Raw genomic sequence first — 20,847 nt, 5'->3', positions numbered from 1 at the left:
GGAGATTGAAGAAATTGTGGAAATGAAGATAGAATGAACACCAAAAGTTGCATTGCTGTCACTATTTGAAGAAGATTTTAAATGTAAAAAGGAAATTAAGGAACTGATAACAAATTTGTTGACTGCAGCAAGATTGATTGTAGCTAGGAACTGGAAGATTCAAGGGGAATATTCTATTGAAGAATGGTATAAAGAAGTATGGGATATAGCTATTAATGATAAATTGACAAGTAATATTAAATGGAGAAGAGGTATAGCTAAATCAAATGATTTTGAAGGAATTTGGAAACAGTTCCTAATATTTGTGTTTTCTAAAGGAAGTGGGAAACCACCAGCAGAAGAAAGTATGAGATTCTGGAATCAGGAATGAGATCCCGAGGTGGGGGGTGCACTTCTATGTTAATTTTGATTATGTATTTAGATAAGATATTATGTATTCAATGTTTCAATATTATGTAGTATGTTGTTGTTGTTTTTCTTTATGAAAGGATGTAATGTGTATGTTTAAGTATTGTAGAAAAATAAAATTATATTTAAAAAACAAACAAACCCACAAGTTGTTTTTTACTCCGACGCCCATTTCACAAAAGGCAAATTGAAAAAGGAATTATGAGCTTCATCTAATTTAAATCATTTTTTTAAAAAACAGGACTGCCAGGCACCAAAGGAGGTATTCACAGGCACAATGGTGCCCATGGAGGGACACAGGGCAGAATCCAAGTTTGGCCACCACTGTTGGTCCATGTTCAGCCAGCAACCCACCCCCACCCCAATACTGTTCTTATGTGAGTTCCCTCGACTTGGCCCCTTCCAGAAACAAGTGTTTCCACTCGTTTGGGTTTGCCCCAGACGCTAAATCACCATTCTGCAAGCAGCGGGAGCCACTTGCGGAACAGAATTGGTGGTGCTGTCCGCACACGCAAGGATAGCATTGGCGTCTGCACCCAGAACTAAACTGTAATGCCACCACACCATCTTAGCCCAGCAGTCTCAGTGGTTTCATGAACAAAAATGAAATAGAGCTGGAAAGATGGAATTGCTCAGATTGATTTTAAATGAATACTAGGGAACAATATTATGAAGCACAGGCTTCAAGAATTCTGCACAAGCAGCAAACAGCCACTCTCTCCACTCTGCCTTCCTTTGGGGAAAGCATGGGAGGATGTTGGGTGCCACTGCTTGAAGGCACTCAAGGCATGCTCCTGCCCAGCTCCCTCCCAAATGCTCCCCACCAGCCCTTCCCTTGGAAAAGGCTGGTTCAGGGAAAAACATGCCCAGGGATGTGGCTTGTCCTGCAAAAGCAGCCAAAAATTGATGACGCCTGACCAGTTTCCTCAAGTTCTTTGTAATGGCATTATGCTGCAAGTTAAGCATGGGCTCACTATTTCTCAGAGGTATTACTGGAATAAATATGAATTGGAAAGGAATGGGTCGATTTGAGGATAGAGATTTTTTTAAAAAAATTGCTGTCTACCATATTCAATTTTTTTAAAAAATGAAACAAAATAGGTAACATAACATTATTTATTAAAACTTACTCGTGCAGTCAAATATTATCAGTAGCCAGTTCCTCAAAAGCAAATAGTAGCCAGAGTTTTTACAACTAGCCATATAGAAGGTACTAGTTGCAGAGTTATCTTATTGAGGGATAGCAGAAGGGCCATCGATATGGAATCCCAGAAGTTTCCACACTCACAGACACTTGAGTAGGACCTTATAACCAACCAGGCCTCACACCTTCCCAGATCACTCCAGGGTCTTCAGTTAACTAAACTGACTTCCCCTCTCAACAGGAAAATCACTGGAATAATATCCGACCCGGTTCTCACAATCACCAAGGCTTAAACAACCCATGGCCTGTTGTTGGGTTATTGCAGGGTGGTTTCCTCCTCAAACAAGCTATGCTGCCCATGTTCAGATGACACGCGAAGCCAAACCTAGGCAGATAATTTGCAAACGGAGCCTGGCATGTGCCAGCATGCCAGACGGTTTAAACAAGCCACTGATGATTATGTGAGCCAGGCCTCCTTCTCTCCTTCCTTCAAAGCCTATCTCCCGAAGTGCACACAATAGCAGCAATACATGCACAGGGGTAGCTCTCCCAGGGGCAGCTATCCTGGTTGCCAGGAATTACTCTGCTGCCCTGCAGCTGATAAGCTACCCACACCCTGCTCTCTCACCCTGCTGCAGTTTTTAAAAGCTCTTGACAGTGGCAGAGATGGAGGGAAGGGGAGGCAGTCCCTTCTCCAGTGTTCTGGATATTCCTGCTCTTTGGCAAGACCTGTAGCAGTTGCAGAAATACACCCATTCCCTTCTGAAATCATTCTAAAATTTCCCCAAGGGCAGGCCTCAACTTAGTTTTATGTGAAACCCATGAATAGGCAACAGAAAATGTAACTAAGTTACATCCCATAGTTGAACTAACTGTTCAAACATCCCAACACCTAATAAATATTATAAAATCTCTCAAAGATAACATCCTATATCTATTTCGCTGGATTCAATGAGTTCCACAATCTACTTCCCTACAAAAATTTGAGGGAGAAAGATAGATTATGCAGAGTTTGACAAAGAGAGAAATGAACAGATGACGTACTCTTTCGTGAAAATTCCTCGAGGACCTGAGGGCGCGAACTGACTTGCATCCAGTCCGTGGGTCTCCAGAATGTTGCGGGCAGCAGGACTTAAGCGAAACCTAAAGAAGAACCAACACTTGTATTAGAAGGGCATATATAAAATGGTGGCCAACATCAATAAAGGACTTTATGCACCATATAGCCCATACCTGACTTTGATGGCAGCTCTTTCTAGACATTCTTAAGTGTCATAATAATTTGCCTATCACTAACTAGACAAATGTAAATAAATTAAGAATATTTAAATTTCTATGACTTCTATCGACAGTGTACAGTGTGCCTCACAATTCTTCCTTTACCAATTCCCATTAAAAAAAATGGTGACAGAGGTTAGGCTAAGAGATAAAGGGTAGCTCATGGTCATCCATAAGCTTTGAGTGTGGAAAATTAAAACCTGGATCTCCCATACTCAAACATTCTATCTGCAGTTCCAGCTACTGAGATGGAATAATCCTAAAGATGAACGAGCTTTATAGTACAATCCAGCACTAAAACCGTTGGTTCAGAGAGCTATCAAGAAACTCACGGCAGTTTTCCAGGATGGTGTTCTACTGTACGCAGCGATGAAACAGAAGCTGTAGGAGTTGTAACAGGAGTGGTTGCTGCTGCTGCTGGCATAGCCAAGGAAGGTGCATCATCTGTGTCACTTGGTATTTCAACTTGCTTCCAGTCTTTTCCTTCATCCACCAGCAAGCCAATTAGTGCACCCAAACGCACATTTTTACTTCCTTCCTCCTTCTGAAATGCAGGAGGGGGAAATCAGGATGTTACGTATAATATAAAGTACTACACAGGTGAAAACTTCAGATGTATTTTTAAATGTTTCATTTACTAAAGATCAACATTTAAAATTAAATCAATTAAAGTCTGTAAAAGAAGTGAAAATACTTTATCAACCTATGCAAATTCTTCACTCAGGTCTCATATTATACAATTTGTGTAATCTTAGCATGCTCCCCAAATTAGTTACTGAATTAACTATTTAAGCTGTAAGAAGTTGTAGCATGGATATATCTAGAAATAAATCTGTTTCAGGCTGCAATCTTAAGCAAACTTACTAAGGAGTAAATGGTATCGAACTTGGAGAACCTTAAATCTGAGTAAACGTGACTACAACTGCACTGTCAGAAAGTTAATAAACCTAGAACATGCTTCTTGAAAATTAAGTACAGCTAGCTTCAAAATGGCATACAGGCTCCAGATCCAGCATTAACAGGTGGATCACTGACTGCAAGTGTTTTAGATTCCAACTCCCATCAGCCCCATCCACCATGGCAAATAGTAAGAAATTCTGGAAAACATCTGGAAGGCACCAGGTATGGGTAGGCTGCCCTAAGAATAGACACAGCCGACAGGCATTAAAGCTTATTCAGTCAGAAGTGTGACAACATCCTCCACCCATATGAGGCATTACAGATTTTTTTGCTTTTGCCTCTGCAGAAACCTCCTTTGACAGGAGAGTTCTGCTGCAGGTCCTGTGACTTCTCTGTGTGGAGGATAACCCAGACTAGAATGTTTTCACAGCTTATGTGAATGTTTTCACACCTTTGCCGCTTTGCTCCCCAAATGATGAATGGGGATACAAAGTTGAACCTAAAATGGAAGTTCCTTTTTGTTCATCCCCGTAGAAAATCAGGCCTGAGATCCACCTGCCCCTGTTCACTGGAGATTCATTCCAGTGGGCAGGCAGCCATAAGTATCATATGCATCCGCATGTCCCCTAGTCAACTTAGATCCTTAGGCCTCCTGTTCTGTCTTCTGATACCTCCTTTCATCCCATTTCCAATTTCTCTCATTGGCTATTTGGCACTTGGGGCCAAGTTACAAGTGTTTTGTCCTTCAAGACACAGGCAGCTGGAGGAGGATTAAATTAATACTGAAAATGAGGTTCTCCTCTCTAAATCGGTCATCAAGCCTTTAACCTTTGACCAAATTAGGGGAAGTTGCAAGCTCATTTCCAGAAATTTTGAAACTATGAAAAAGGCAGAAAAACAAAAAGGCAGAACATTCCTTTATGGACAAGTTCCTTGACAGCTTTCGTAGGGCTCAAACTGATTGTGAGAAGATCTGTATTAACTAAACCCCTAATGAAGGAAAGAGATGCCAGCATGGTCCTGTTTCCTGCAAAACATGCTGGGGAAAGATGCTTATTTTTTCCCATATGATCCCTACATTTCTACCTATTGAATAGAATTTGCTGGTTCCACATGGACCAACTAGAGTCCATCCAGAGAAAAGCCTTAAGTGTGGTGGCCCCTTTTCCTTGGAACTCCCTGTCCCTGGAGGTCAGGCAGGTGCCAACACTGCATTCCTACTAGGGCCTTCTGCAAACAGTCCTATTCCAGGACGCATTCCTTAATTGACCAGCCACGGTTTTTAATGGTATTTTATCAGTATTCTATTTTAAAGAGAACAATTTTAATATGGTGTTTTAATATATCTTTTAAATGTTTTACCCTTACGTTCACCACTCTGGAATCTATCTTAGATGTGGAGTGGTATAGAAATGTTGTAAAAAAAAAAGTGCTTTTTCTTATTTGCTACCTGGGTTAGCTATTCGAACTAGGCTTTTGTAGGAGATGGCTTCACAGATGTGTGTACAGAAGAGCAAACATCTGGCTACTAGAAAAGCTCTGCTAATATAACTTTGGAGGACTGATAAAATCCACCCTGTAAATCCATCCTATTACGTTTGCAAAGGAAGCTGCCCACATCTTATGTTGTCCGGGATGCCATGCCTTAACGAAATGTGTGGCCCCATTATCCCACGCTTCAGGCAGGCATTTTTGTCGCTTGGTTTCTCCCATAACTAGTCAGGCTAGAATCTTATATCATTTTCACACATCAAGCTATCTTTGAAACTCATTTGCAAGACGCGTTTAAGCACAATGTTACAGCTGACTGCTGGTTCAATATCAGGATCAGTGATGTGACATGAATTTACATCAGGGACTGCATATCATGACACTGCCTTAATGGGATTTTAATGTGCAACATTAGCACTCTTTATAATAGTGTTTTAAATGCAGCCCTGGTGTCAGATATGCTGACAGAACAGCTTCTGCATGTGACTTTGCTTGGTCAGCTATTCTGCTACACCATTTTCCTCCCAGAATGTATTTAGGAATAGCTATAATAAAGAATGATAAAACAAGAAATAACTTCCTTTTCAATGAAAACGTCTCAGAACATTCTCAATCTGTTATTATATTATAAGCAGTCCAGCATACTGGAGATAGAAAAAAGTATTCATCCCACCCACAAGAGCAATCTTGTGGCGTGAAGAGAATCACTATAAGATACAGCTCTGCTTGGGTCAGAAAACATTATGTAATCAAATGGTTTAAGAAGCAGGTACTTGGTCAGTCCAGCCGATCAATCATATGATGCCGTTGCGAATGATTCTAACTGGAATACCCGAATAAGAATTCAATATCCTCAAAAACAGACCAGAGAGTCCATTGTATAGTAAGCTCATAGTACAAGTATATACTATGGTCATAGTATAAGTTAAGGAAGTTAGTCCTACCATTATTTTAGCTAATATGCCGTCATCACTGGATTCCATAGTGACCACTGCTTTATCTGTTTCAATTTCACACAACGCATCTCCAACATTCACTGTTTCTCCTGTAAAATTAAGAGAAGTCAACATTTTAATTCATTTATTTCAGAGTATCAACAAAAACAGGTTTTTTTAAAAAAAAAACCTATCACGTAGTTAACAGGTTTAGAAACAACAACGCACTTTCAATACCATTTTCAATGCCAATATGAAGTTATTGGACATTTAAAGGGCTTTAGTAATATAAAGTGTGTAATAAAAGCATTCTCAGAGCGTATTACAGGTTTGTACTGATATAAACTTAGATTAAATCTACCCACAATGCCATCAGCATCCGATTCTGCTTACTGGGGAAAGGGACAGTGTTAGGTTGCAATGCAAGTAGGCTGGACACTAGTACTAGCCTCCTACACATAGATTATACACTCCTCCATTAAATGCTCAAGAGCTATTGCCAGTTACAACTTTAGTCATTCAATAGCAAAACTATTGAAGTTGGGGCAGTGTGAACTGAGATTAGGGGAGACATTAAGATGGGAGCAAGGAGTTCTTCCTGGTCTTAAAAATAAGGGACAACACAATAAGGGAAAGGAAGTGATATGGATCACTGGCTGATTCAGAAACAAACCCATTAAAGATTTCCCACAAATGTAAGTGAATTCGGAGACATCAAGAAAGATTAATGGGACCACCTGAATCAACAACAGAAAAGTATGCAGAGAAGAGCCTAATAAACTTACCAAAGGATCACATGGGCAGTGATTTGAAGGAGGAGTAAAAGGAGGAAGAGAAAATGAAGAGAAATGCAAAGAAGACTCAATTGAAGGACCAAGGGCAATGCATTCAAGGAGACGAGACCACAATTTGTCTGGTTTGTACAATAAAAGACCAGTATAGTGAGGATCCAGGAAGGTGACACAAATTCTAAGAGGTGAGCCATTACCATGTGTCAATGTGGGATCCCAGGGGCCATAATCCCCCTCCTCCTCCTCCCTCCCTATCCCCTTTCCTTTTGTGTCATGTCTTTTAGATTGTAAGCCTGTGGGCAGGGACTGTCAAGAAATACTTTTGTAAGCCGCCGTGAGAGCCTTTTTTGGCTGAATGGCGGCATAAAAATCCTTAAATAAATAAATAAATAAAAATAATCCAATAATAAGAGAGATTCTCTTTACATGGTGAATTGTTTTGAGCTTCTAAGCAAAAATTCAAACTGATACCTTAATCTAAATATCATTTATAGATAAGCAATCCACCCCTGCCTCTTCCCCCAATCACAAACAGATGAGAACAAATTTGAGAAGCAATTCTGCAAGCTCAGCTCTTTTCACCATCTCATTTTGAATGAAGAATCCTTCTAAAAATGCACCTTTCATTTTAAAAAGGAGTATTTGTTCATGACAGAAGATTACTACATACAAAGCCATCCCTAAAACGGAATAATTTTAACTAGAATTTTCTTCTAAATTCAAGATCATAGACACATCTGGTTCCTTGTGATAACAGTCTTATGAACTCAGACTACTTTGCAAATTGAAGGCCAGCTGGATGCCTGCCATTAAAATTGGATTATAGTCAGAACCTGGAGAGCTCCTGAAAGGTTCCAAGGTCTAATAGATACCTTCTCTTTAAAGCACTGAAGTAACAAAGACTTGACTGTATAACAAGTTTGTATGTAATGAAGTTTTCATTAAAATATCAAAAAGACTTGAACAGTCTTGCCTAAAAGGGGGAAAAACCTGACTTGTTTAAGCCCTAAATTGGATTTGTCTTTGCTTTCTTTATAATATTTTTTTAAAAAAAACTGAAACATTGAGCAATTACAGTTTAATAGCTGTGTCACTGACATGAGACACTTTTCTTTGTCTTTCACTTCCTCTATTACATTTATGAAGAAGAAAAAATACAGAGACTATTGAGAGGTATATATTTTTTTATATCTTTTTATAACTCAGGTTCCTTTGGGAACAACAAACCACAGTCACACAACAAACTTCTTTCAAATCAATATCTGGTCTCTGCAAACATTTCACTTCAAGAAATAATGGGCTATTTATCTGTTCAATAAAACACCTGTAACAAAATATTTTTATTTTCTATTTTCCTCCCTACAGGGCTACTTTAAATAAAGCCTGAAGAATTGGATGGATTAGAAAATGTAGTATTTCAGAGGTTTTGCCATTATTCTAATACCTTAGCCTCATACATCACATTCTGTTTATTCAGAATGTCAAAGTTCCACAGAGGAGATACCAATACATATACACCCTCCAGCCCATGTTCCCCAGCAATTGATGTACATAGGCATTCTACCTCTGATACTGGAAGTAGCATATAGCCATCAGGACTAGTAGCCATTGATAGCCTTCTCCTCCAGAAATTTGTCCAATCCCATTTTAAAGCCATCCAAATTGGTGGCTATCACTACATCCCTTTCTCTCTCCTGAATCTCCCACCAGTCAGCTTTATGGGATGACTGTAGGTTCTACTATATTATGAGAGAGGAAGAGAAATGAATCCCTATCCATTTTCTCCACATCATGAAGAATTTTGAATACCTCTGTCTCCCCTTAGTCGTCTTTTCATTAAGTTAAACAATCCCAGATGCTGTAAACTTTCCTTGTAGGGGACTTTCTCCAGCCCTTGATCATTTTAGTTGCTCTTTTCTGCACTTTTTCCAAATCTATGATTTCCTGTTTCAGAAGCAATGACCAGAATTATATACAGTATTCCAAATGTGGTCACACCACTGATTTGTATTGGGCGAGTATGATCTTGGCAGTTTTATTCTCGATTCCTTTCCCAATTATGCCTAACATGGGATTTACATTTTTCACAGCAGCTGCACACTGGATTGATATTTTCTTCATGCTGTCCTCCACAACCTCAAGATCTCTTTCTGTTTGAAACATTGATAAGAGATACAAAATCTTCCAGATTCAAATGGAAATCAAGCATTTACAATAGAGATTTTAAGTCCAAAGAATTCAAATGAAAAAATACATATTAAAGAACTTCTGCTTACACATTTGTCAAATACAGGAATCAACTCAGAAGGAAGGTCCAGTCCATTCTACAACTTCAAAGGACCAACCATTCCCTCATTTTGCTTTATCTTATAAAGATGATCAAGTAAACCCTTCACTTTCATAACTGAAACTGGGAACCACAAATCTGAACAAGAGTCTTTGTTAATACTATGGGATTAACAATAAATAAATGAAATCTAACACCTTGGTTGCTTTATTAAAAATAGAGAACGCTTCTACCACTATTTTTAAGAAACACTTCAATGCAATTTTTCACAGACAGTATCCAAACCTGCCTGCACACTAACGGGTCCCACCGCTAGAACAATGGGGAACTAACAGTTCAAAAAACAACCAAAAACAAGTGGAAACACTCATTTTTGGAACAGGGCAGGTCAGCAGACCTTGCAATAGAAACCTCCGCTGAAACAAACATTCCACTTCTTTTTGAGGTTGTTTTTTGAACTGCTGGCTCCCTGTTGCACGAGAGGTGGGCCCCACTTGGGCAACAGATTGAGTGGGAGCGCTGCAGCATGCTTGGATACTGCCCTCAGAATTCAGACAGTAATTTCATTTTTTCCCCTTTAAGCCATCTTTAAAAACATAGTTTAATAACAAGAATTTAAAGTCTCCAGCACGCTTAATATGGAGCAGTTATTTTTAGGTGAGAAGAGTCCAGAAGAACAGTGAGTGATGAATGATGACCCAAAATATAATTTCGTGAAAAGTTAGTCAGTCGTAGTGTGGGGTTTCTTTAAAAAAATAAGCCTTTCCTAATTTAGAGATGGCACCAGGGAACAGGGAGAATTTTTCAAAAAGTCATTAACACTAATGACAGGCTGTTATTACATTATTAATAGTGTCAGCCTGGAATATTTTATAGAGCACTAAAAGTCCAAAGAACTCACGAAGCCATGTCAGAATTTATGCCTCCCTGCATTTAGGGGACATCTCCCTGCATTTAGGGGACATCTCTTTCTACCAATTTAGATCTGGTACATATTGAGAAGAGGTAAGAAGAACTAAAGGGGCACAGTCCTGAGGTGGAATGGGCTGAACCTCTTCAGTATGTGCAGAGCAGGAAAATCACAAATTGTCTATGTAGAAAACTCTCTGGGCAGTATCCAATGTGCTGGTGAGACCTACCATGATTCCCTAAGCAATTGGAAATGAGCAGAAACACGCATTTCCGGAATGGGCCAGGTCAGCACAGCCTGCAGAAGGAGCTCCGCTGACTTGCCCTGCTCCGGAAATGAGCACTTCCACCCATATTTAGAGTCTGTTTAGGAAGTAGCCCACAAGAGCTACAAACAAGTGGAGGCAGAGTGGCAGTGTTGAATACTGCCCTCTGCAAGTAAAAAGCAAAGCAAAACAAAACATTAGAACAGCAGGGAGCAGGATGGAGTATAACTCCCTTCCTACTGTGCAACTTTCCCACTACTTTTACTAAGGGTTAAATGTAAGCGAACTTTCAAAAAGGGAACGCTATCACCTATTTGCGCTGTAGATGGGTTGGAGACCAGAATTCATTCACTCAGCCTTGCAAACAGCCACAGAGTAAAGTCAAATAGCAATTCCCTTTGAATAAGCACCCCCGCCAGAAGCCTGTGCCAGAAAGCTCCAGGAGAAGCACTGACATGTGACAGCAATTTTGGCAGCTCAAGGCTTTCTGCAACTTAAAGCTTGTGCCCAGAGAAAATATTTTAAAGTTATATCAATCACTGTACACTTTTCCTCCGTTTGGGTGGAGGAGGAGCTGGCAACACAGATGGGGGAGACCATCATGAAATTCTCAGTGTTCAAAAACAGTATACAAATAATTAGGATTCACCTTCCTTTTTCAGCCATTTCACTATATTTCCTTCTTCCATTGTAGGTGATAGGGCAGGCATAAGGATTTTAACAGCTGGGGTACCTAGGGAGGAAAAGGAAAGTTATTAATATTGTTTAATTTTAACAGTATTTGTAATAACCACACTTACTGGAGTCACGCTTACACAGCCTAAACCACACTTACACAGAAGGAAGCTCTTGTGACCTCCATTGGAATTACTTCAGAACCACTCCACAGAGAATGATTCCACAAGTTGCACCAAATTCACAGCTAGAATATGGACCAAATTATAATCAGTGTAGTGGCTGTACAAGGAGTTTACCACAAGCACAACTTGTAATATGTTCACCTAACAAAATTAATACCGAGAGTTGAGTGCTGGCACAAGTAAACATGGGCTGAGATGAAAGTTTGGGCAAGGTTGTGTGCTACATGCTCAACTCAGTCCACACACACACGTGTGTGTGTGAAAACACCAACGTCAAACAAAATGACCAGGAAACTACTAATGAGAAACTATTTCATATTATACGAGAAGTATTTCAGTTTTGGAATCTACCCTAACTTCATTTCTACAGGTACCAGATATGCCTTTCACATTTAACCTAGCCTGTCAATAATATCAGTAAGTAATCATAAAGAGCAACACATTTTGAAGGGATTTTGGAGGCTAGAGTGTAATCTAATGATATATTCTTATTGATTCCAGACTGGGCTTGAGCAATACATGGCAAAATCAAATTCTACCAATTTGTGAAGTAAAGAGACTACAGTAACCTGCCTGTGAAGTAATTTGTCAGAGTTACATCATTAACAGAGAAATTCTAGAAATGGGTCATATACATTAGGCAAGAAAGGTAACCAAACATGATGTTGCAAAATCAGACCATATTGTGAAATGTGGTCTCATGAAAAACAACAACAAAAACCAGAGTCAAGCATTGTGTAGATAAACAGAGGGTCCTGTTACATTCTATTATTAAGAGCTTCATGACTGTCTTACCTAGATGACAAGGGACAAAATATTCTTTTAACTACGTTATTTCAATCTTAATTTTATTGCTGTTAGTCACCTTGAGCCCTATTCTTTTTTGGGGGGGGGGTGTTGAAAGACAAGGTCTACATCAATCAAACAAATGAATCTGTTCTCCAGCCACTGTAATAGATGGGCTTTTGTACATGCAGGCAGGCAATTTCTGGGAATATAGGCTATAGAACACTCCAAAGAACCCCCAAAATACGTTTGGTTTACCCCATAATGTAGATTGTACCATGTTGTGAAGAAATAGATCTTAACACATAAAATATAAAGTCTGACATAATTATACTGGGAATACCTTACACCTTAAAGTTCCAGTTACTTCATAAAATGCATGTATCTTGATGGCTTTGTCATCCATCTCCCTTGTATTCAGGGAGGTGTAATTTCAGCAGTCATGAAGCTTGACAGCAACACAGTAATGCAAGAGGGATTGATTTAAGGGAAGAGAATGAGACTAAGTCACATAGTCATTAAATCATTACATAATTATGCAATTCAGAGTAGTTGGTTGCTCTGGTGTTTAAAATATGCTACCTTTGCCTTGTAAATAAATCCACAAAGGTTTATTGGCCAACTTTTTTATTTTAGCAGCCTGCTAAGAAACTAGTGTAACCTGTCGTGGCAGACGAGAAATGCACTCCTTATCAGCCAACACAGACACACACAGAATGCTAGCTACTAAAAAAATGCCATCTACCAAGCAGATTGGAAGAGAAGGGTGAGAATTGAGAAACTCCAAGCAGGCGCGTGGAGGAGTGGCTGTGGAGAGAAGTAGCATAAAATGTTCCATTGCCGAAGCTTCTTTCAGAGAAAACCGCTTCCCTTTAGAGGGAAAGTATCAGAAGCCTTTAAAAAAAAGGACAAACTTCCTGAAAGAGATTGGGATAGAGATTTCGTATTTCTAATATTTAGAAGTACTAAAGGCCACATTGGTGGGCTGTGCTGATATGAAATGATTACGAAGTGTTGGAAGATATTTTTTAAAACAGGAAAGATTTTATGTGGTACCTGTAGATCATCAACTATTTTAACCATGCTGAAATTCCCAAATGTCTAGACTGGTAGAGCTTTCAGGTGCAATCGAAAGTGCAAAAGCTGGGTTGCAGTTAAACCTCAAAAAAAACAAGATTATGGCAACCAGCTTGATTGATAACTGGCAAATAGAGGGAGAAAACGTGGAGGCAGTGACAGACTTTGTATTTCTGGGCACAAAGATTACTGCAGACGCTGACTGCAGCCAGGAAATCAGAAGACGTTTACTTCTTAGGAGGAGAGCAATGACAAATCTTGATAAAATAGTTAAGAGCAGAGACACCACACTGACAACAAAGGTCCGCATAGTTAAAGCAATGGTATTCCCAGTAGTAACCTATGTCTGCAAGAGCTGGACCATAAGGAAAGCTGAGCAAAGGAAGATAGATGCTTTTGAACTGTGGTGTTGGAGGAAAATTCTGAGAAAATTCTTGAGGGAATGGTATTAAAGGCAAAACTGAAGTACTTTGGCCACATAATGAGAAGACAGGATACCCTGGAGAAGAGGCTGATGCTAGGGAAAGCGGAAGGCAAAAGGAAGAGGGGCCGACCAAGGGCAAGATGGATGGATAATATTCTGGAAGTGACAGACTTGACCTTGGGGGAGCTAGGGGTGGCGACAGCCGACAGAAAGCTCTGGCGTGGGCTGGTCCATGAAGTCACGAAGAGTCGGAAGCGACTGAACGAATAAACAACAAAACATGCATCAGACTGAGCCATGAGGCATGCCACAGTTTAGGATTCAACTGTGAGAGTGTTAATTGATGCAAAATGCATATATGATTTGAATAAGTGGCTAACTAAGTAACCCAACAAGTCTTTCCTCTTTTATTAATATTATTATTCATTTATATCCCACCTTTAAACAAAAGTATACAACGTGGACTATATGCCATCCCATAAATGTTACAACAGCTTCAGTGACACAGTTGTTAGGAACAAATTGGAAATCCACTATTTCAAAACGCATCTTATCTAAGATTTAATAAATGGCCTTAAGCAAGTAGTTATCTCTCAATCGACCACTGTAATATGGAGATAATAATGCTGCTCAACCTTGCTTAGTTGCTGGATCGATTACTAAGACAATGCACATGAATACTTACTGAAAGCATTAATTAATTATCATTATTCCTTGTGTCTGATTAAGGCAAGACATTAATTGTATTGTAAAGCACAAGGTGGGTAGGCACTAAAATTATGTTTAAATGTCTTAAACATTAGCCAACATGCATCTGTTACATGCCAACATGTTCTACCTGCATGATAGATGCAAGTACATGAGTCTAGAACTCTTTAAAATAATGCCTAATCACACAAAGCATGTACCCAAAGCATCTCATTGAAGTCAGGACTAAATATTCTGAACTATATAATTCTATAGAGTGTGAAGCCCTATGTTATAGGGCATACAAAACTAATTTGAAAAGGTATAGTGTTTGAATATATTTGGACTAGAGATGTGAAGGCCCAGGGAAGAAAAAACAGAGAAATTAAAGGGGGGAAGCACACACGCACCATTTGTTCCTCCAAAGATCTTTTCTGGGGGTTTTCCTGAAAAATTGGAAATGTTTGGATTATGAAATATTTGTGTTCATATATTGCTACCTGGATTTTTCTCCCCTCAAATAATTTCTAGGTATAGGAAGACTTTTATGAAAGACTACAGATGTCAAACATCTGGAAATTTTGAAGCCATTGGTGAAAAAATGAGAGGCCTTTTAAAAATCCTCTCTGCAAGAAACCCTGCATAGTTCTTTCCTTATTAAAAGTATTCCTCTAATGTATCTTTTACTAATAGTAATTTAGGGAGACTCAAAGTCATGCTCCATTTCCCAATGTGGACTAGCCACCATATCATAATATGGGTGAATTGACAGTTTGGGTTTTGTTCTATAGTAGCAGTGAGCAATTTCCACTGGTCTAGAGGCCAATTTCATCACCATCCACAGACCCACGCAGGGATTGCACCCTCCCTGGAACTGCTGCCTTGTTAACCAATTTGTCACCAAAATTTATAGAGTCTTTTGTTTTGGGGCTTGTTCTGGTTAATGCTGTAGCAGTCAATGAATGCAGTTCTCAAACCCCACCTGAGAGAAACATTCCAGATTATCCTGCCACTCTCACCGCATGCAATAGAATATGCATGCTATCCCAACTCTATTTCCCTTTTTCTTTTTTAAAATAACATTGAGGCTTGGGTCGAACTCACTGCCAGAATTATTAATAAAGTTCCCAATTAGATCTCACCGTTAGGAAATGCTTCCTTGGCCTTTAACCGCTGCCACTAAAACCAAAGAAAAAAACACCATCCCTATATGCCTAAAGGAAACCAATCGTTCACAAATAGAAAACAGGTGCTGTACACCAGTTTTCCTCAACTCTTCCTGCTTCTTTTGGATGATTCAGATGTTTCAGGGAATACTTGCTGACATTTCCTCTGGTCAGACATAAAATAAGAACCTTAAGTGTATTGTGTATAATTATGTATTATGTATCATTTGGATTGCAAATAAATTATCATGTTTGGTATATTAGATTTAAAAGTATTGCTTATTCAGACAATAATTATTTTTAAATAATGTTGATAATTTAATGAGCAAACCGGGTTATCCATAACACATTTTAAGTTCCTAAAGTGACTTTACATCTTTAAAGAACACTAACAAAATTAGTGTTATGGATTTTTCAATTATCCCAAACTTTCCGGTGGGGGGAGGGGTAACAGAAAAAAACCTCATTTTCCATGGCTTCAAAATTTCCATAAATTTTACAGTTCTACTTTGGATGAAGGGCACCTCTCATAAAGCGACCAAAAAGTTATATGTAATGTATAATATGCTTATTTTTAATCCACAAATCAGATTAAATGTACATGGAATTATATTGATTTATCCCAAAACAACTCTGTAAAGTCTGGCTGGGTACTATTGGCCCACGGTCATCCAATAAGCTCCATGAGTGAATAATATTTGAATCTGGGCCTCCCAGGTCACAGGGCATTAAAGGCATCCTGCAACGATCTGGCTAAAGCACAGTAAGTAGAGATCCAAAAAACTACATTCACAAATCCACAACAGGCTTACACAATTATGTCTGTGTTTCCTACTATTTACTACTGTCAGTCTGAGCTGAGTGCATGCATAGTTTGTGCTATGAAATAAAATGTGTTGCATAAAATTTCTCAGCTCTGTTCCTCAGTTAACCCATGCTAATGCCAACTAGACATAAGTGGCATAAACATATTAAAATAAATAAAATCATTGCTGAGTTCTATGAGAGATGTAGCTAGTGCTATTCATTACTATGTCGTTCTCACCCTCAACCAACTGCTGCACATCCCTACTGACAGATCTCAAACAAGAGTTCTAGAGAGCAATCTTATTGCCCCTAAACACAGTCAGGGCGGGGAGGAGGGGAAGAGAATAATCCAGATTCCTGGATCCAATGTCAGAGCTAGCATGCCAACATTAGTTTCAGGAGTCAGAGCTCCTCACCTCCTTGGAGAGAGTACTGAAAAAAGCCCATCTAGCTGATATACAGAGTGGGAGGAGCATGAAGATGAAAATCACCTTCATACTCCTTCCACTCTGCATAAGATGCCCGTCAGTCTCTGAGTTCGGAGGCTGATGGCCATCTGGACAGGACTGTGTCCCCAAACTACATTGGCACAAACAATGGTGCACTCCACTTAAGCTCAAGCTGGGAGGATCTCATGTCTCCATTGAGCCTTGCTAGTACCAGCCTTCCTTCTGTCCCTGAGAAAGAAGGAGAGGAAGCTGCACCAACAATATATGTAAATATAAGAGAAGGGAAGAGAATCGGTTACAAGCCCAGCAAGGCCTACAGATTTTATGGTACAAAAGAGATGAGGAACAGGCCACTTCCTAGCTTTGGTGAGAACAGCTGCCAGTTCAGAAATACAGAGCCAATTATTGTGACTGGGCCATTAGTGTCTTGTCAGCTATAGCTTAAATATTATCAAAGGGCAAATGAACCAAGATTAAAATCCTTTAATTCCACAGATCTTCCAGTCACCCAATTTGTTCTGAAAACTTCAAAAAATATATCGTCACCAACCATTATGTCCAGATATTTGCTCAGCATATTTAGAACTATATGTAATCAAAATCAAGAACATGGATGGGCACGTGATCGCAATATTTTTAGTTTTGTTTTCTTTTATTTTTGTGGCTATGTATATGTTTGTTTTGTTTCGATGTGGAATTTGTTTTCTTAAAAACCTGTTTACCGCTCAAACAAAAATTGTTATAAGAAAGAATATCAACATAAATGTAGTATGCACCGAATAAATTAATACATGCTTAGACTAAACATTTTCAGAAGCTTACAATTTTCATCAGCATATTAATAGTAAGATAAGTGGCCCAATCATTTTTCAATTTAGCACCTTTCCCTTTACTCTTCTATCTGCACCAACTAGGCAAAAGGCGGGATACAAATAATAATAATAATAATAATAATAATATCTAGCGTAAGCAACTGGTGCTCTCCAGATGTTTTGGACTATAATTTCCATCACTCTCAGACAACATGGACAATGGTTGGGAATTTTGGGAGTTGTAGTCCAAAACATCTCGAGGGCATCAGATTGCCTACTAAGAAACACTCTTTCAGTGAAAATATTCATTTAAAGAAATTGTATATGTATGCTAAAGATGATCTATTTCTGCCACCTGCAGGTTCAAATTAATCTTAATGCTGAGAAACATGTCATAGGCAAAGCTACAGGGTTTGAGACACTAATGCTTCAGTCACCTTTCCCAATGAACATAGGAGTTTGGCTTTACAGAGATAGCCAGCTCAATTTTATAGGTTCTCATGCCATCAAAGCCACAGACAGGATGGGAAGCAGTAACTGCTATTGCAATGTTCTTTCATTCTATATCCTACTCCTCACACAGGCAACTCAGAGCCATTTACCTATGATTCTCTGACCCAAACACAATTAGTACCATCAGCTGCCTTAAGACATTTACTGGGCCAGTGCTATGGGACAATAGTATAGTACTGTCAATGTAAGCCAACTGTTTATAGATCCAGAGTGGATCAGTACTGCTAAGCTGTGAACATTTTCTCAGAAGATATATATAGCATATCTTGTGTAGATTAGGCAGACTGACATGCACACAGAGTGGCATGGCCAGTCTGCCTAATCTACAAAACTTCCTTGTGTGCCAGTATTCTATCACAAATTTAAATAAAGGTATACAACATGTTAGTCTGATTAAAAAGAAAATTAATGCACTACGAGATATGAAGAATGCACTAAGGATCTTGCCATTCAACAGATCTCAGAGAATGTGTGGCATATTGGTACAGTGTAAACTGTTGTTCTCATTTCATATTTCACCTAAGCTATGAAATCACTAATGTGCAGAACACAGTGTGACCTATTTCCAGGTAACCATCTATCCCTTGCCCTCCATCTAATTGAGTATTTTTGGACTGATGGGCATGAACAACTATTCTGAAGTGTAATCTATGTGGGGATAATACTGAACCCCTGATTGTTAGAAAGATAATTCAGATGGTCTGTGTGAAATGCTTTAAACTCTATTATTATTATTATTATATTGGAGAATCAGAACCAATTTCTAAACTGCCCAGAGACCTTAGGCTATTGGGCATTATAGAAATGCAATAAATACAATACATAAATCATTTACTTTTACCTGAAATTGGCAGATTTTTCTTTTTGTTAAGGTTTTGTAACTTTTAATTTTAATATTAAAGAAGGTTTTTAAAAAATGGTAGCAACCTTTAAAAAAATGTAAGGCGGTAAGTTGCATTTTATTTTGTTTTTCCTTTGCTTGATACTTTTGGATTTGTTCTTTTGTGTAAACCTCTTGGGGGGGTATTATCACAAAAAGCAGACTAAAAATGTTTTTATAAATAGATATATACATTCATGAACATTTCACTTTACAAAAGACAGCCAAGTATGTGTATGTATATATAATGACTTAAAAACAAAACCCTTCTGCTAAAGTAACATCTCCAAAAGCTATGGCAGTTTCAGAGCTTTTCAAAAATTACTTTGTTAGTTCTCAATGACCCAAGTAAAAACAATTACAACAAGGGCCAAAACAGACATTACTTTAAGGGTGCAAAGTCTTATAACTCCCAGCATACCCCCAGCAAGCACTTGTCTGTGGAATACTGGGAGTTGTAGGATTTTTTCTGTCTAAACATGCATAGGATTGCTCCTTAAATTTATATCAAAAAGCTACGTCTTCTTTTTCTTTTACTCTAGAGGGGCAGGATCTAGATCTGAATATCCTCCTTACATCCCAGGTAAAAGCCCTGATATCCCTGATAACAGACAGACACCCTCCACTTACTCTAAAGGAAAAAATAAAAAAGAAGAGGAGGAGGAGGAGGAGATGTAGCTACTAGTAGTGGAGACTGGTGGCTCTGATGTCAGCAGGGTGGTGAATTTGCTCTGTGTTTCAGTCACTACCAGTCCGAACTCTAATGGAGCTACCCAAAGTGCAAAGCAGTTAAGAGTTCTGACTGATCCTGACTGAAACCTGGAATGAATTCACCTTCCCACTGACATCTGAGCCACCAGCCTCCACTGGCTACTCGATGCAGTTTATCCTTCTGCATGTTTAGACAGAAAAAACATCCGACAACTCCCAGCATCCCCAAATCTAAACACGCATAGGGCCACATCCTTAAAATAATGACTGTTATGGTCCCAAGAAACATACCTATATCATGGCCATTGGGAATCCCAAACCTCATCATTCACCCCCACATACTAACACTTATGACCCCCCCTTCTCAACATAACTGTTGTATAATAACAAAGCAATAAAACAGACATATTTAACCTTGTGTCCTTGCCATTAAATAAAAATGTTTTCTCTCCCGGCCTCGCGTCTCACTGTCTCTCTCACCCACACGTGTACATATAAACTCAGGCCCACCGTCTGATCTTCCTTTTCAATGTCACTGTTGTCTTCACACATCTACAGCCCAGTCCCATCGCTTACCGGCAGTGAATTAACGGGGCGCGTTATCCATAACTAACCAAATACTTACCCAACAAATCCTGAGTCCTATGCAGAAACCTCCAGCCTCCCACATGGGAGAGAGAGCCAAGAGGCCCCCGCGCTAAATGCCTGCCTAGCAAAAGGTTTACAGCTCCTCTGCTGCAGTTGCTCAGCCATAAGGAGGCTGCCATCTTCTCCTCTTTCCCCCCCTTCCCACAACCGAGGGCTGTCTATACCGCTGCCTGAAAGAAAATACTCCCGCTACGGCATCGTGTGCCTTCACTGCCTGAACAAAAATACCCACAGATGTCATGCCTCATACATGGAACCACACTCCTTGGATTCAAAGTGCTTCGTACGAAATTGTAATATTGATTTGCTCGGATCAAAGAAGCAGAAGGCAGCAGGAGTTTGTCCCTGTCTGAAGCGGGCTTTCCATCTTTAAAAAAAATGTATGTAGAGGAGCTGTGCCTTTAACAGCTGCACAAGAGGCAGAAAATCAACAGGTGGAGCTATCCCAACACGTTTCCATGCTAGGGAATGCTGTTTCAGTTAATTTTCTGCTTGTCATACAGTTTTTTTTCCCCTTTAGGGCACATGGCCTTTGTCCAACAAAATGTGACAATCCCTACAGTAAGGGGAGGACAGAAGATAGATCTTTGGGTGATTTGCAGATTGGAAAGGACTTCT

At 39.3% G+C, this 20,847-nt stretch overlaps 1 protein-coding gene across 2 annotated transcripts in view; it reads right to left on the bottom strand.

The window, feature by feature from the left end:
• PDHX (pyruvate dehydrogenase complex component X) overlaps window positions 1-20,351 on the bottom strand; it is a 62,242-nt gene extending 41,891 nt beyond the window's left edge. For both annotated transcript variants that reach the window (XM_063117419.1, XM_063117420.1), the window contains exons 1-5: window positions 20,207-20,351; window positions 11,059-11,142; window positions 6,166-6,266; window positions 3,163-3,374; window positions 2,597-2,695 (exon numbers count right to left, since the gene is read on the bottom strand). In XM_063117419.1, the coding sequence (XP_062973489.1) occupies window positions 2,597-2,695; window positions 3,163-3,374; window positions 6,166-6,266; window positions 11,059-11,142; window positions 20,207-20,348 (638 nt within the window). In that variant the 5' untranslated portion in view covers window positions 20,349-20,351. The remainder of the gene's footprint in view (window positions 1-2,596; window positions 2,696-3,162; window positions 3,375-6,165; window positions 6,267-11,058; window positions 11,143-20,206) is intronic.
• Window positions 20,352-20,847: the final 496 nt, after the last annotated feature.

This window comes from Elgaria multicarinata, chromosome 2, assembly GCF_023053635.1.
Source record: "Elgaria multicarinata webbii isolate HBS135686 ecotype San Diego chromosome 2, rElgMul1.1.pri, whole genome shotgun sequence".
Taxonomy (NCBI): Eukaryota; Metazoa; Chordata; class Lepidosauria; order Squamata; family Anguidae; genus Elgaria; species Elgaria multicarinata.
The sequence above is the reverse complement of the archived record's forward strand: the minus strand, read 5'-3'. Positions and strand labels throughout refer to the sequence as shown.